The 13,000-nt window shown below is 53.9% G+C and overlaps 3 protein-coding genes across 3 annotated transcripts; all 3 read left to right on the top strand.

Moving 5' to 3' along the window:
• The first annotated feature begins 2,908 nt into the window (after positions 1-2,908).
• LOC127024578 (hemoglobin subunit beta-like) lies at positions 2,909-4,368 on the top strand. The gene is made up of 3 exons (XM_050909220.1): positions 2,909-3,047; positions 3,162-3,384; positions 4,131-4,368. Exons 1-3 carry the CDS (start codon positions 2,956-2,958, stop codon positions 4,257-4,259), a joined length of 444 nt encoding a protein of 147 aa, XP_050765177.1. The 5' UTR covers positions 2,909-2,955; the 3' UTR covers positions 4,260-4,368.
• A 1,864-nt stretch (positions 4,369-6,232) lies between these two features.
• Positions 6,233-7,927, top strand: LOC127024484 (hemoglobin subunit beta). The gene is made up of 3 exons (XM_050909108.1): positions 6,233-6,392; positions 6,507-6,729; positions 7,681-7,927. Exons 1-3 carry the CDS (start codon positions 6,301-6,303, stop codon positions 7,807-7,809), a joined length of 444 nt encoding a protein of 147 aa, XP_050765065.1. The 5' UTR covers positions 6,233-6,300; the 3' UTR covers positions 7,810-7,927.
• A 2,913-nt stretch (positions 7,928-10,840) lies between these two features.
• On the top strand, positions 10,841-12,882 carry LOC127024676 (hemoglobin subunit epsilon). Its single transcript, XM_050909330.1, has 3 exons — positions 10,841-11,102; positions 11,221-11,443; positions 12,640-12,882. The coding sequence occupies exons 1-3, from the start codon at positions 11,011-11,013 to the stop codon at positions 12,766-12,768; spliced, it is 444 nt and encodes a 147-aa protein (XP_050765287.1). The 5' UTR covers positions 10,841-11,010; the 3' UTR covers positions 12,769-12,882.
• The last annotated feature ends 118 nt before the right edge of the window (positions 12,883-13,000 follow it).

Here is a 13,000-nt window from a genome sequence, read left to right as displayed (position 1 = left end):
GGGCCCCTAGTTTTCCTTCTGGGAATAAGCTGGGGATAAGCATGCTGCAAGCTATTGCTGTGGGTGCACTAGGGGGAAGGAGATCTCCCTTTGACTCTGTGAACTGGAAAAAAGCTACAGAAATGGCCTCTACTTGGCACGTCGTGATGAACATTTCCCCTCCCACCCTGTGCCACCAAACAGCCACCTCAACAGACAACCCCTGTGCTGGGAGCTCTGAGCATCCAAAAATTGCCAGCCAGGGCTCTGCCCCCAAGCCGTACAGCAGGTGATTTTAAAATGTACTTAAAATGAACTCTTTCTTATAAAAATGGATGAGATGGATGGATCCCCTGGAGAAGCCCCAAGCAGAGCACAGGGCTGGGACTGTCTGGGCTGTCGTGCCTTTGTTTTTTGCCAAGTGTCTCTCTGCCGTCCCACAGCGTACAGGGCTGCTTACAGCGAATGCTCATGGTGTCCTGGCCGAGATCACCCTGCCATCCTTGCAGGCACCTTCAGGGCTGTATCTCCTGGACTGTGAGCTCATGCCTCTGACAGCGTTATGGACCGCTGCCCGACTGTGGTAAACAGCCTCTGGGCCTGCCCAACATAGCAGGTTTCCTTAAAATGTCTTTGTGGCTGACTAATCTTAAAACTAAAAAGCCCTTGGAAGTCTTTCACAGGGAGTTTAATCTCATGCTTTTTCCTTCTGTCAGCTGATAACTGCCCTGTGGCACTAATGCAATTGCTGGAGATGATGTGAAAAGCACTTTGAAGGAATCACTTGCCAGGAGGGGACGATGTTCTCCGGCAGGGACACTGCGAGCTCGGGAGATGCTGCTGCCCACAGCAGTGAGCGAGGAGGAGCTGTGTAGGCTGGGGAGGGACAGGGCTGAAGGAGGAAGGAAAGATAAGGCAAAGCTCAGCAAGCCCCAGGCGTTGTTCAACCTTTGCTTCTTTTCTTGGTTTAGCATCTCACCTCACGCCTGGGATGGGCATTTGAAACTGCCCTCGTGGGATGGTGCATCCGAGCTGCTCTGGTGCCGAGGTACCGCAGGACTGATGCCACCAGTTCACCAGTCCACTCTGCTAATAAAGGGTCTGGAAGCTGTGTCCGCAGCGCAATTTACTGACCTTACAGCCTCCTCATTTCTTATGTCTATATTAACTGAGAAAGCATGTGCATGAACCAATTTGCACACATAGCAGAACTAGAGTTGCAATTAGAGAACTTAGTTTAAGGTCAGGTCACCAGCTAGAGCTGAAGGCAGAGCTCAGTACCTGACTGTATCACAGACTTCTTGCATGATTTTAAGTGCATCAATGCATCCTACAGTGCATCAGGACCCTGTTTGCAAAATTATTCTAGTAAGAATACTTTTATTCTTTGACAGCCTCCCCTGTTAGCAGGAAACACTTTGGATCGAGATGCCCTGTCAAGTAGGAGGGTGGAAAAAAGTCTTAACTTTTGAAGATATAGTAACTGCAGGGACTAATGGTATTGACCAGAGGTAAGGCTGGAAGAACTTACTGACAGTTTTATTTGGAGCAGGCAGATAAGAGACAAGATAGTGCTCTTCAGATTTGTAAAGACGGTTGCCAAGAAGACGACAAGAGGACAGATTTCATCCTGCATGCATCCCTGCAAGGCTGTTTCTTAGGGCTGAATTATTTTATGTGAACAAGCAATCTAATCAAGACAGTTCTAACAACAGTAGAAATGCTGCTTTGCCAGGACAGCTTATTTCTTTTGGGGTATGAGGTAGGCTATAAATCAAAAGAACTCTTTTTTCTGGTATAAGCAGTGTCTGCACTCAAGAGTTTGTCAGTGCTAGTGCCTGATATAGCAAAACCATCCAACTTTTATCATGCAGACGAGGTTTTATTGCATATTTCTGCTAGCAGTCTGAAAAAATAAGCATGGTTCCCTATTTGGTTTTGCCTTTTATTTGGTGTACACCCCATTTCTGATTTGGTCAGGCTCAGAACTGTGCCCCAAAGCCACCCAGTTATTAGACTAAGGCACAATCATCAGCCCCATACAGTAATGAGGCATTCAAAATCTAAAATAAAATGAATGCTGTGTTGTCCTCATCCTGGAGGGCCAGCAGATAAAATTAACATTGCACTGGTTTTGCACAGTACAGCCTGGTCCTAGACTCCTGCTGGCTTGTGCTCCTCATAGGGCTAAGGCTAGGGGTAACATCGTGCTCTTGAGACCTGTAACCAAGAGTCATGCCTTCGAGGTGGATCCACTTTCTCTGATGACAGGGAATTGCACTAGAGATGGGAAACAGGAGAACTTGGGCTCAGAACAGCACGGACAATGACGATGGACAATGATGATGGACAACAACTCTGAAGCTCTTTGCTAGGACAGACAAGAGAGGAGGCTCTTGCATTTAAAGCATGGGGCCTAGATTTCAGACTGATCATTCAATCCTTGTTTCCCAGTAAGCCTCTGGTCCTTCGAGCTGGGGTGGATGATGCCTGGAGCTGTTCAGGGTGAATCCCAGGAGTGCAGGGCACCAATGCACCATTAAGAGTCTGAAAACACAGTCAAGGCAGAGACTGCAAACTCTTTGAACGTCACTGCCTGTCTTTGTGGGTCTGCACCACATGTTCAGCCCCCAGCCTCCAGCTGCCCCTGCAATACTAGAAACCCACAGGCAGGGAGAAGCCGTGCAGGCAGCTCCACCTGCGCTCGGGGCTGCGAATACAAGTGCATGGGTATGAGATGATGCTTGTCCACTCAAAGGCAGAGGGGGGAAAGGGCCTCTTTTCCCCTTGGACAGCATCCAAAATTGCTATCTTTCCTTGCGCAGCCCAGCTCCCTCCCCAGCCCCAACCAATAGCTACGTGAACTGAGATTAGGACAAGCTGTTACTAGTGTATAAAAATCCCTGGGGTAGACTTCAGCTCCACTTCCTCGTCATTGTTCAGGGAAGCCCTAGGCAAACCCTCTTGCTTGACACCATGGTGCACTGGTCAGCTGAAGAGAAGCAGCTCATCACCGGCCTCTGGGGCAAGGTCAATGTGGCCGAATGCGGTGCCGAGGCCCTGGCCAGGTAGGTCCAGCTCCCGGGCATCTGCTCAGCTGCACCCTGGATAAAGAAACCACTCCGATCACGGGAGCATTAACGTGTCCGTGCGTCTGCTTGTGTTCCTCCGTCTCTCCCCAGGCTGCTGATCGTCTACCCCTGGACCCAGAGGTTCTTCGCTTCCTTCGGGAACCTCTCCAGCCCCACCGCCATCATCGGCAACCCCATGGTCCGTGCCCACGGCAAGAAAGTGCTCACCTCCTTCGGGGAAGCCGTCAAGAACCTGGACAACATCAAGAAATGTTTTGCTCAGCTGAGCAAACTCCACTGCGACAAGCTGCACGTGGACCCCGAGAACTTCAGGGTGAGTCGTGCTCGGACTCCAGCCTCAGCTGGGCAGAGGTTTCTGTTCTCTGGAGAGGGCTTTAGGGGTCTTTGAGGTGTCTGACAGTCAGTGAGACCTAGAGGTTGCCTGAGCCTGGGAGCCTGCTGAGGGCAGGGGCGGTGGAGGGGAAGGGGGAGTGAATAGGCATATTTGGGGAGAATAGAGAGGAGTTACGGGGCTGGGATCTGTGAGAGGAGGGACCCAGGCAGGCAAGGTGGATGGGGATGAAACGCAGAGTCAAATACGTGCTGGTAGGAGGCAACGTTGGCTTGGAGCAGCCAGAGACCAGAAGGGAAGAAACCGAGACAGGGTTTGGAGGGAAGAGCTGAGCCTGGCTATGATGGAGTGGTTAAACCAGGAGAGAAAATAAACATGACTACTTCAGCAGAAGGAGGGGATCTGAGCCAAGAGAAAGCAACGGTGGGTAGGGATATGAAAGGAAAGGATAAACCCAGTCGAAGTAGAGGGAGGACACTGCACAGCAGGCAAAGGAAGGTGTTTGGGGAGGAGGATCCAGCACATCCAGGCATCCTGGTGAGTGCCAGAGATGCAAGCTGTGCAAGGAGCCTGGTTCTCTGCATGGGGCCGTGATAAATCCGCTCCTTGCTTTGCGATGAATTCCGCAATAACCGGTGTCCACGCGCGAACACCTGGGTGGTGCGACGGTGGGGAGGGAGGCGGGGGGGCAACACCGGGCTGACAGCTTCTCCTCCCTCCATTGCCAGCTCCTGGGTGACATCCTCATCATTGTCCTGGCCGCCCACTTCGGTAAGGACTTCACCCCCGCCTGCCAGGCCGCCTGGCAGAAGATGGTCCGTGTGGTGGCCCACGCGCTGGCCCACGAGTACCACTGAGCCTCCCGCAAGCATTCGTGCCCGGAGACGCTCCCAGCTCGCAGGGAAACGTCCTCTGGTTCTGCTGGTCTCTAATTGCCAAATAAACACCAACTGCTTCAGCCATGAAGAGGTGTCTGCCTCTCTGTGGGAATGGGGTGGGGGCCACCCAGGGGTGCTGGGGAACGGGAAGGGGATGCTCACACACACGGAGCAACATGAGCCACGGTCTTGTCTATGAATTCATGCAAGTGAGACTTGTCTAAGCTGGAGAATCCAGGGGAACGTTCAAGACAAAAAGCAAATAAACACACTACAAAATACAAACAGAAATACTCTGGTGCTTTTTTGAGACATCAGGTAACATTATTTGGTTTAATGTTTTAAGTCTTTCACAGATTAAGTGGAACAAAACTTTGTACAAAAACGTGCAGTGGGAGAAGTGGCAGTGAGATTAGGTCCATCATTTGTAACTTCCTTCACAGCAGTAAAAATGCTTTTTTTGTTGTTTTTTGTCTAAATCATTGTCATTCTTAGATTACTAAAGGCAGAATGTAATAGACACAACTATCTATTATGGCAAAAGATATGCCAATTTCACATACAGGAAGGACAGAGCATCTGCTTTCACTGGCCCCTACATCTGACTTTCCACAAGCAAAACGAAATTCCCTGAACAGCCTCCGTGCCACGCAGAGGACCATGGCCCTCACCAGCCTCCTGTCCTCCTTTCAGACTCGCAGCATCCCCACAGCACCCAGAGCAGCCCAGGGATATGTTTGGGGTTTCCGGGTGGTGAATTCCTCCCACCCCCTTACCAGGGAGAAGGCAGAGCGAATGGCTCCAGAGCAGGTCTGCAGTAAACACCGCACTGTTCAGCGTGGAGGGCTGGGGAACGGTGTCACCCCCCAGGCCTGGCCCCGGGGTCCTTTGGCCAAGCCCCCTCCTGAAGTGAGCAGGCAGAGGAGAACCAGTGCAGCCATCAGGAACAGTGGCAGCCCACAGCCCGTGGCCAACGCAAACACGTTGCTCCATGGTCATCCAGACTAGCTGGCATTCCTGTGCGCTGCCTGGGTCTGGCCCCACAAGCTCCATCCCCGGCCCCAGCGCCTGCATCCCACCCCACCACCTCCAGCCCGCTCTGCTGGGAGCGGGAGCAGATGTGCAGCCCCAGGAGACCCAGCTGCCTCCCCCACCGCTCGGGAGGACCACTGCTCCTCCGGCTGCCAAATCGCTAGGTCGAGGCACTGCCTCCTGCTGCACATCTGCACAGACCCCAGTACACCCAGTCTTCCCCACCTCTCCTGGGGCCCCTGCGAGCTAACACCCTGCAGGCAATTGGTGTGCCCTGTCTTATAACGTTTCCCTTCCAGCCTTGCTTGACCTTTGCTAACAGGCTCTTTGAGACAGGAGCTCTCTCCGACTGCAAGCCACTGCCCATGGTTTTCTTAGTGTTACCCTAAAGTTAGCAAACTGTTAAATAGCTGATACGAAAGAACAAGGAGAACCCAAAGCCTGACAGGTCCTGCAAGAAGAGGACAAAGAGAAACCGCGTGCGCACAGCTCGTGCATTCCAAGGGAGGACCCAACAGCCCCAAGTCCGAGTCTTCCGCTTCGCAGGCATGCAGCCCGCCGTGGTTTCCACCATCCAAGGGGCACCGAGCCTTGCACGCACCTTCCTCCGAGGGCTTACGCAGGACTCGCCCGGTGCCGCGCTCCGACTTTGCATGGAGATAAATGCCACCCTTCAGTAGGGAGCTGCAGAGCTGGAAATCAAAGACAGGGGGAGGGCGGCCTGCCAGCCCGTCCCGGCAGTGGATCTGGGCATCTTGCCCTGGAACCCCACCCTGACACCGCGTCCCCTCCCTCGGGGTGCCAGGGCTGCGGGGCCCCCCCCGGGGCCCCAGCCAATGGAGGGGTGCACGGGGAAGAGGAGGGCCCCGGCGTAGCCTATAAAAGCGGGGACGGGGAGAGCCGCTCGCCACGTGTGTCCCTTCGGGAGCAAGAGCCGAGACTTCCTCCGTACCTGCCGGCAGCCACACGCTACCCTCCACCTGACACCATGGTGCACTGGTCAGCCGAAGAGAAGCAGCTCATCACCGGCCTCTGGGGCAAGGTCAATGTGGCCGAATGCGGTGCCGAGGCCCTGGCCAGGTAGGTCCAGCTCCCGGGCATCTGCTCAGCTGCACCCTGGATAAAGAAACCACTCCGATCACGGGAGCATTAACGTGTCCGTGCGTCTGCTATTGTCCCTCCGTCTCTCCCCAGGCTGCTGATCGTCTACCCCTGGACCCAGAGGTTCTTTGCTTCCTTCGGGAACCTCTCCAGCGCCACCGCCATCGTTGGCAACCCCATGGTCCGCGCCCATGGCAAGAAAGTGCTCACCTCCTTCGGGGAAGCCGTCAAGAATCTGGACAACATCAAGAACACCTTTGCCCAGCTGTCCGAGCTGCACTGCGACAAGCTGCACGTGGACCCCGAGAACTTCAGGGTGAGCCATGCTTCTGACCGGGGGAACCCCTCCTCACCACCATGTCTCTGTGGGCAGTTTCTCCCCTAACCCCAAGCCCTGCCATGTGAGGGATTTACCCTAGACATGCTGGTGCAGGAGGAAGAGGGGCTGGTGGTTGGGGCGAGGGGGAGATGCAGGAGAGGGACAGAGAGGGAAGGGACCAAGCTGCAGCTTGGTGAGAAAGCACCGAAGGGGCTGAGAGGTGATGGTTGTGGAGAGGCCGTCTGGAGGGTGCAAGCGAGGATGCACGGGAGACGGGAAGGCAGCGAGGAGGTGCTTTCAGTGCAGAAAGGGAGGGGGAGAGTAAAGCGAAAGCAGTTGTTGAGCAGGAAGAGGTTTGAGCCAAGGGGAAAGTGAAGGAGCAAGAGCGAAGCTTGGCACAGAGGAGAAAGGAGAGATGAGTGAGGAGCAAGAGATGGCAGCTAGATGCCAAAAGCAAAAGAGGAATGGGACCTAGAGGGAGAGGAAACTTTGGCTTCTGCGTCTCTGCAGGTGAGAGATTCCCAGTGGGGAAGTAACCCCGACATTTGTCACTGGGGCTGGCAGAGATCCCCCCCTGCGTTAGCATGAGCTCATTGTTCATGCCAGGGTGCTTTGCACTGCCAAGTGCCAGCTCCCTGCCACACGGCAGACGCTCAGCTGTGTCTTCTGCTCGGCAGAAACTCCCAAAAGAAGCCAGAAGGGAGAAAGAAAAATTTAATCAACAAAATTTCTGGAGAATTTTTGGTTACTCTTCCCGTAGCAGTAGCAGAACCTGAATCTTTAGAGTAAGAGCAGAGAACAATTTTAAGGTACATCTTAAAAAGGACTCCAGGGAGATTTTTAAGCCTACAAAACGCCCAGAGGTTTCCCTGGGTCTAATGTGAATGCTTGCGTGGGGAACTGCAGGGTCCTGGGCATTGCTAACCCAAGCGTGCTCTTGTCCCCCAGCTCCTGGGTGACATCCTGATCATCGTCCTGGCCGCCCACTTCGCCAAGGATTTCACTCCCGACTGCCAGGCTGCCTGGCAAAAGCTGGTCCGTGCAGTGGCCCACGCTCTGGCCCGCAAGTACCACTAAAGCGTCAGCAGAAAAGCCCCGGGCAGCATCCTCCAGCTGCATGTCATACACCGGCTGACATGCTGTTCTGGAGCTGACAGCTTTTAACAGCCAAATAAAGCTCATCCTGTGAAGTCTCCACTGACTCTGTGTGTCCCTGAGGGGCTGGAGGGGTTGGGGGGACGGGGACCTGGGGCACCCACAGGCGGACTGAGGTGTAAACTTGAGCAGGGCGGGCATTTTGCTCCCAGAAAATACCACCTCCCTTTGTTCTGTATGTTTTTTTTTGGGGGGGGGGGGGGATTTGCCTCTGGAAACAATACTTACAGAGTACTGGGTAGATAGATGCAGCCCTGTTACCTCTGTGGTCACGCACTGGCAAGTTTGCATTGAGGAACTAGTCGGTATTTTACTGTGAAACCTGCATATTTTCTTGCAGTCAAGGGGAACTTGGAGGATTCATATTTTTTAGGGAGGGTAAACAAATTGAAGACTTTAATCTACCCCGGCTCATTCCTGGCATAAAGCCTACAAGAAATTAGCTGACTCATACTGGCCAAGCAGCCAGCTGGGTGGGGGCAGGTTTTAGATAAACATTGTGCTATCAAGACCTGTCCAGACTTTGTTTATGCACTTCTTTTTCACCCTATGCCGCCCATTCTGCCATTGTGGGGGGCCCAATCCTGCTAATAGTGGTGACTATTAATAGTTTTCTGGATGTGAGTATCAATCGATGCCCTGTGCATGCAGAGCATTTTGGGCGTTTAAGTGTCTGCAGAGCAGGCCTTTCTAGGGTAGCATTTGTTCTTGGCATGGGAAGCACCATCTGCCCCGTCTGAACTGAGCATGACACAGTAAAAGCAGCGGTTAGCTGAAAGAACATGCTTACTTTTTAATGGGAAAAAAGAGGGCATAGCTGTATATCCCAGTATCTCTGACACCCTGTTTGCACTGTGTCCTATCCCTGCTTCATCCACGTTTGTGGGCATCCCGCTCTCTGCCCCTGACCCACTGGAGGCTATTAAAAGCCCTCTGTGACCCAAAAATGCCCCTTCTCACACACACTACTTGAACAAAGAGGCATTTTGTTTCTGGTGTCAAGGCAGACACTGAGAAGGTGAGATGATGATTCGTAGTAAGTCCCAAAGTGCTTTCCTCCCTGCAGGGAGTCTGGGCAGGCAGAGAGAGCAGTGTCTTGGTCAGGTGTCCAGGGTCACAAAAAAACAGATTTTTACATGATTTTTCATGGGTTTCATGATAGATATTCATAGACTTTAGCATGAACGTGATTGTTCATAGGCTTCAGGCAGAAGTGACTGAATTATTTGGACAAGTAGGTCTCCTCCTGCAAGCAAGGTGTCTGGGGGTAGAAATGAGCCAAGCAGACCTCTCAGGTTAGACCCTACAGGTCAGTACAGCAGGGGAGGGCTGGGCTCTTCCCACTGCTGGGGTTCCTGCTGGGGTACCCCTTCCCGGGAGCAGGGACGAGGGTTTCCATCCTCTGCACCCTGCAGCATGGCAGGATGGGCACGGTGCCCGCTGGCGCTGCCCGTGGCTTCACTCCCTGTCCCCAGCCCCAGCTGGGGGATGACACCCCGGTCCCTGTCCCCCCAGCAAACAGATCCTGCGGGATGTCCTCTCCCTGTGCTGCTTTGCCTGCTCCCATTTTGTCTCCTGCGTGATGGCAGAACGCCGCTGCGGGAGCCGACAACCCCCCATGCGATGCCCCGTGCAGCGCGGCGCTGGCAGCACCGCAGGTCTTGGAGGGACCGATAAGGTGGTGCAGGAGGGTGGGCACCGGCGGCAGCCCGGTGGCATTTTGCCTGGATGTCCTCTCCCCCATGCATGCACCCAGGCAGCGCTCGACTTGATTTATCAGCATGCTCCAGCACACCAGCCCGCATGCACTAGGTTTTCTTGAGAAAAGGCAGATGTAGGCAACTCTAATGAAGATTATTCATCCCTATTTCATTGGAAAAAAGTCTACAACTAAAGCGGGAGATAATAGGCTGAAAATCTCCCTCAGTATTTTCTTTCTTTTAACTAATTTTCCTCCCATTCCTGTATTTTCAGTAAAACACCAAGAAGACACTTAGCAGGAGGTGGGCCATGGAGGAAGGCAAGCCCCAATGTCTGGAGAGGAGCTTGGTCAGCTCTTTAGCTCTGCTGCAGCCTGGCCATCCAAACACCCCACCTCTTACCTAGTCACTGGTCCGACAAGACCCAGTGCCTCTTACTTAGCCCATTCCAAATCCTATGGAAAACAACAGGAAGACAGCAGATTGCCCCAGGTGCCTTGGGATCAGGATCAAAGCCCCTGCGCTTTCAGCAAGGACAGTGTTTCTTGGGGTTTTATGCAGAAAATAAAACAGGAGAGCCCCTCCGTGCAAGGGCATTGCTCCTGGCGAGGGTGCATCACCCCCAGTGTGCTTGGGGGTGTCCCAGGGGAGCAATTCATATGAAGTTTGATACTTGCTCCCTGTCCAGCAGCACTGCATCTGGCTGGTCCTTTTACATCTGAGGGGAGAACATTTGGGTGAGCTTCTTCCTGCTCCAAAAGGGAACAGTAAACCAAGCAGGTCAAGTTCTGTTACAGGAGGAGGACAGTAAGGTTAAGGCAGATTTCAGCTGCAAAGCCTGAGCATCCTCTGAACAGCTCCAGCATTGCCCACAGCTCCTGGTGGTGCAAGGGGACTGGAGTCCTCCTGCAGTGCAGGTATCTGCACAGTTTGCTGGTGGCAAACCCCTCTGGGTTGCTCCGCCAAGGGCTGCATTTGGGCAGGGGCATTCACCATTTTGCTGACAGAGGCTAAGGCTAGGCAGAGCCCAGCATTTGGGAGAGCCAAGGCGCGAGGCTCACACCCCACTGAGTCCCAGGCAGACATATTAAATCGTGACGGACTATTGCACAGCGGCTTGTGCAGCGCTTTCTCTGCAAAAGGGCCTGTGTCCGGTACGTGAAATGGAGAACTGCCTGCACAGAGGGGAAGGGATAAAGCTCTTGAGCTCAGGATAACCAGGGGCCCCTTCTCAGCGTGCCACACCCCGGCCATCCCCTCCTGTTCCCCCGCTGCTGGGGACCCCCACCCCGGCCCCAGCCAATGACCCCGCAGCGCAGGACGGGGAGGAGCTGCCGGCAGTGGATAAAAGCCTCCGTGGGGTCTGCAGCTCAGCTACGGGGTCTGCGTCCTCCTGCAGCTCTGAGCAAAGCCGCCTGCCGCCATGGTGCACTGGTCAGCCGAAGAGAAGCAGCTCATCGCCAGCGTCTGGAGCAAGGTCAACGTGGAGGAATGCGGTGCCGAGGCCCTGGCCAGGTAGGTCCAGCTCCCGGGCATCTGCTCAGCTGCGCCCTGGACAGAGAAACTGTGGCAATTGCATTTGGGAGCATTAACGTGTCCGTGTGTCTGCTATTGTCCCTCCGTCTCTCCCCAGGCTGCTGATCGTCTACCCCTGGACCCAGAGGTTCTTCGCTTCCTTCGGGAACCTCTCCAGCCCCACTGCCATCATCGGCAACCCCAAGGTCCGCGCCCACGGCAGGAAAGTGCTCACCTCCTTCGGGGAGGCCGTCAAGAATCTGGACAACATTAAGGTGACCTATGCCAAGCTGTCCGAGCTGCACTGCGACAAGCTGCACGTGGACCCCGAGAACTTCAGGGTGAGCCGTGTTTGCGGTCCCAGCCCCTTCCCTGTGTCATGTGGGGCAAGTCAGATTTTGCTTTGAAACTGGGGGTATTGCCTCCAACAACACTGTCTAGGGGTACCTTCTTTGGCTGGTGGAGGCGGAGTCCCTGTGTAGTACCCAAGCGAGATGATAGCTTGTGCAGGGCTGCTTGCAAGAGCATGGGTGACTTTCACACTAAAAAGTCCCATTTTTAGTACCAGCACAGCAATGGGGAGGAGAAGGTATTGGGAGATCGTTACCTGAAGGAGATCAGGTTGGCGGCAAGAGAAACAAACCCAGGGGAAGGTGCAGCATGTGCTGGAGGAGTCAGAGGCAGCGGGAAGCTAAGCAGAGCATTTCAGGAAATCATAGGTCCTATAGCAAGATAAGCAGCTAGTGTGCTTGAAAACCACAGAGCAGGTTTCTGCCTTGTCCAGCATGGGCTGCCTGTCTGGATGGGACACTCCCTCCTCCTCCAATGCTTTTAAATAAAAATGGATCATTTTCTTCATTTACATCTAAAGAGAAAAAGAAAAAAAAACCAGCATTTTGCAGGGTGGGTCTCAGGCCAAATTGCTTTAACATCCCAAAAATGGGGGGAAATAATAGTTTCAAGGTTCTTTCTTTCTTTTTTTTTTTTTTAAAGAATGAAGCAAATACTGTTTTCCCAAAACCCAGAGCTTTCTATGGAAAGACTGAGGATTTTGGTGTAGCAGTCCCAGGGAATGGGGAGTGAGCCAGTCCCTGTAACCAGCCCTGCAGCGAGGGCCACTCCGATGAGGCAGGGGGGCTGAGGAGGAAGAGGAGGAATGTGCAGCATGTGAGAGTCCTTTCAAGGAGGGGAATTCAGCCTCAGGGAGAAGTCAGGAGAAAGGAATGGCAACCTATGGGTTGCAGGGTGGTGTCTGGGAGGGACGGGAAGGAGAGGGACCGGAGGGAAGTCTGCAGCAGGAAAACCAGGGAGACAGAGAGCTTGCATAAAGGAAGAAACTGTTTAGAGCTAAAGACATGGCAGGACAGGGTGGGGTTGGTGCGGTTGTGTGCAGCAAGAGCGCAGAGCCTTCTTCGAGAGGTTGTGGGTCCAACAGCTCGGCCCCAGCTCGAGGATGTCCGGTCCCTGCTCCATGGTCTGCTGCGGCACAACAGTTCAAGCAGCACTAACCCTGTCTGTTTTCCTCTTTCTCCTCCAGCTCCTTGGAGACATCCTAATCATTGTCCTGGCTTCCCACTTCGCCAGGGATTTCACCCCTGCTTGCCAGTTTGCCTGGCAAAAGCTGGTCAGTGTCGTGGCTCACGCTCTGGCCCGCAAGTACCACTGAGCATCCCGGGACCGGCCGTGCGAGGAAGAGTCCCTGCTCCGCCGCAAGCACCTCTGAGCACAAGGAGATGCCCTTTGGGTATTGACAGGCTGTAACCACCAAATAAATGCCTCCCAGCACCATGTCTGCAGAGTCTCCCTGTCTCTGTGCTGGGGAAGGAGGGGGGCCAGGGGGGTTTGTGCTGTCGAATGCAATGCCATCCGTGTGTGGGTGTATTTCTTGTTTCTAAGGG

Source organism: Gymnogyps californianus, chromosome 1 (genome assembly GCF_018139145.2).
Source record: "Gymnogyps californianus isolate 813 chromosome 1, ASM1813914v2, whole genome shotgun sequence".
In the NCBI taxonomy this organism is placed as follows: domain Eukaryota; kingdom Metazoa; phylum Chordata; class Aves; order Accipitriformes; family Cathartidae; genus Gymnogyps; species Gymnogyps californianus.
This window is presented reverse-complemented; position numbering and strand designations above follow the sequence as displayed.

What these genes read in the sequence shown, in the direction of transcription:
- LOC127024484 (XM_050909108.1), top strand. Translation starts at nt 6,301, where the DNA reads ATGGTGCACTGGTCAGCCGAAGAGAAGCAGCTCATCACCGGCCTCTGG. An exon ending in GGTGCCGAGGCCCTGGCCAG is followed by an intron (nt 6,393 to 6,506) that starts GTAGGTCCAGCT and finishes GTCTCTCCCCAG; the next exon opens with GCTGCTGATCGTCTACCCCT. An exon ending in TGGACCCCGAGAACTTCAGG is followed by an intron (nt 6,730 to 7,680) that starts GTGAGCCATGCT and finishes CTTGTCCCCCAG; the next exon opens with CTCCTGGGTGACATCCTGAT.
- LOC127024578 (XM_050909220.1), top strand. Translation starts at nt 2,956, where the DNA reads ATGGTGCACTGGTCAGCTGAAGAGAAGCAGCTCATCACCGGCCTCTGG. An exon ending in GGTGCCGAGGCCCTGGCCAG is followed by an intron (nt 3,048 to 3,161) that starts GTAGGTCCAGCT and finishes GTCTCTCCCCAG; the next exon opens with GCTGCTGATCGTCTACCCCT. An exon ending in TGGACCCCGAGAACTTCAGG is followed by an intron (nt 3,385 to 4,130) that starts GTGAGTCGTGCT and finishes CTCCATTGCCAG; the next exon opens with CTCCTGGGTGACATCCTCAT.
- LOC127024676 (XM_050909330.1), top strand. Translation starts at nt 11,011, where the DNA reads ATGGTGCACTGGTCAGCCGAAGAGAAGCAGCTCATCGCCAGCGTCTGG. An exon ending in GGTGCCGAGGCCCTGGCCAG is followed by an intron (nt 11,103 to 11,220) that starts GTAGGTCCAGCT and finishes GTCTCTCCCCAG; the next exon opens with GCTGCTGATCGTCTACCCCT. An exon ending in TGGACCCCGAGAACTTCAGG is followed by an intron (nt 11,444 to 12,639) that starts GTGAGCCGTGTT and finishes TTTCTCCTCCAG; the next exon opens with CTCCTTGGAGACATCCTAAT.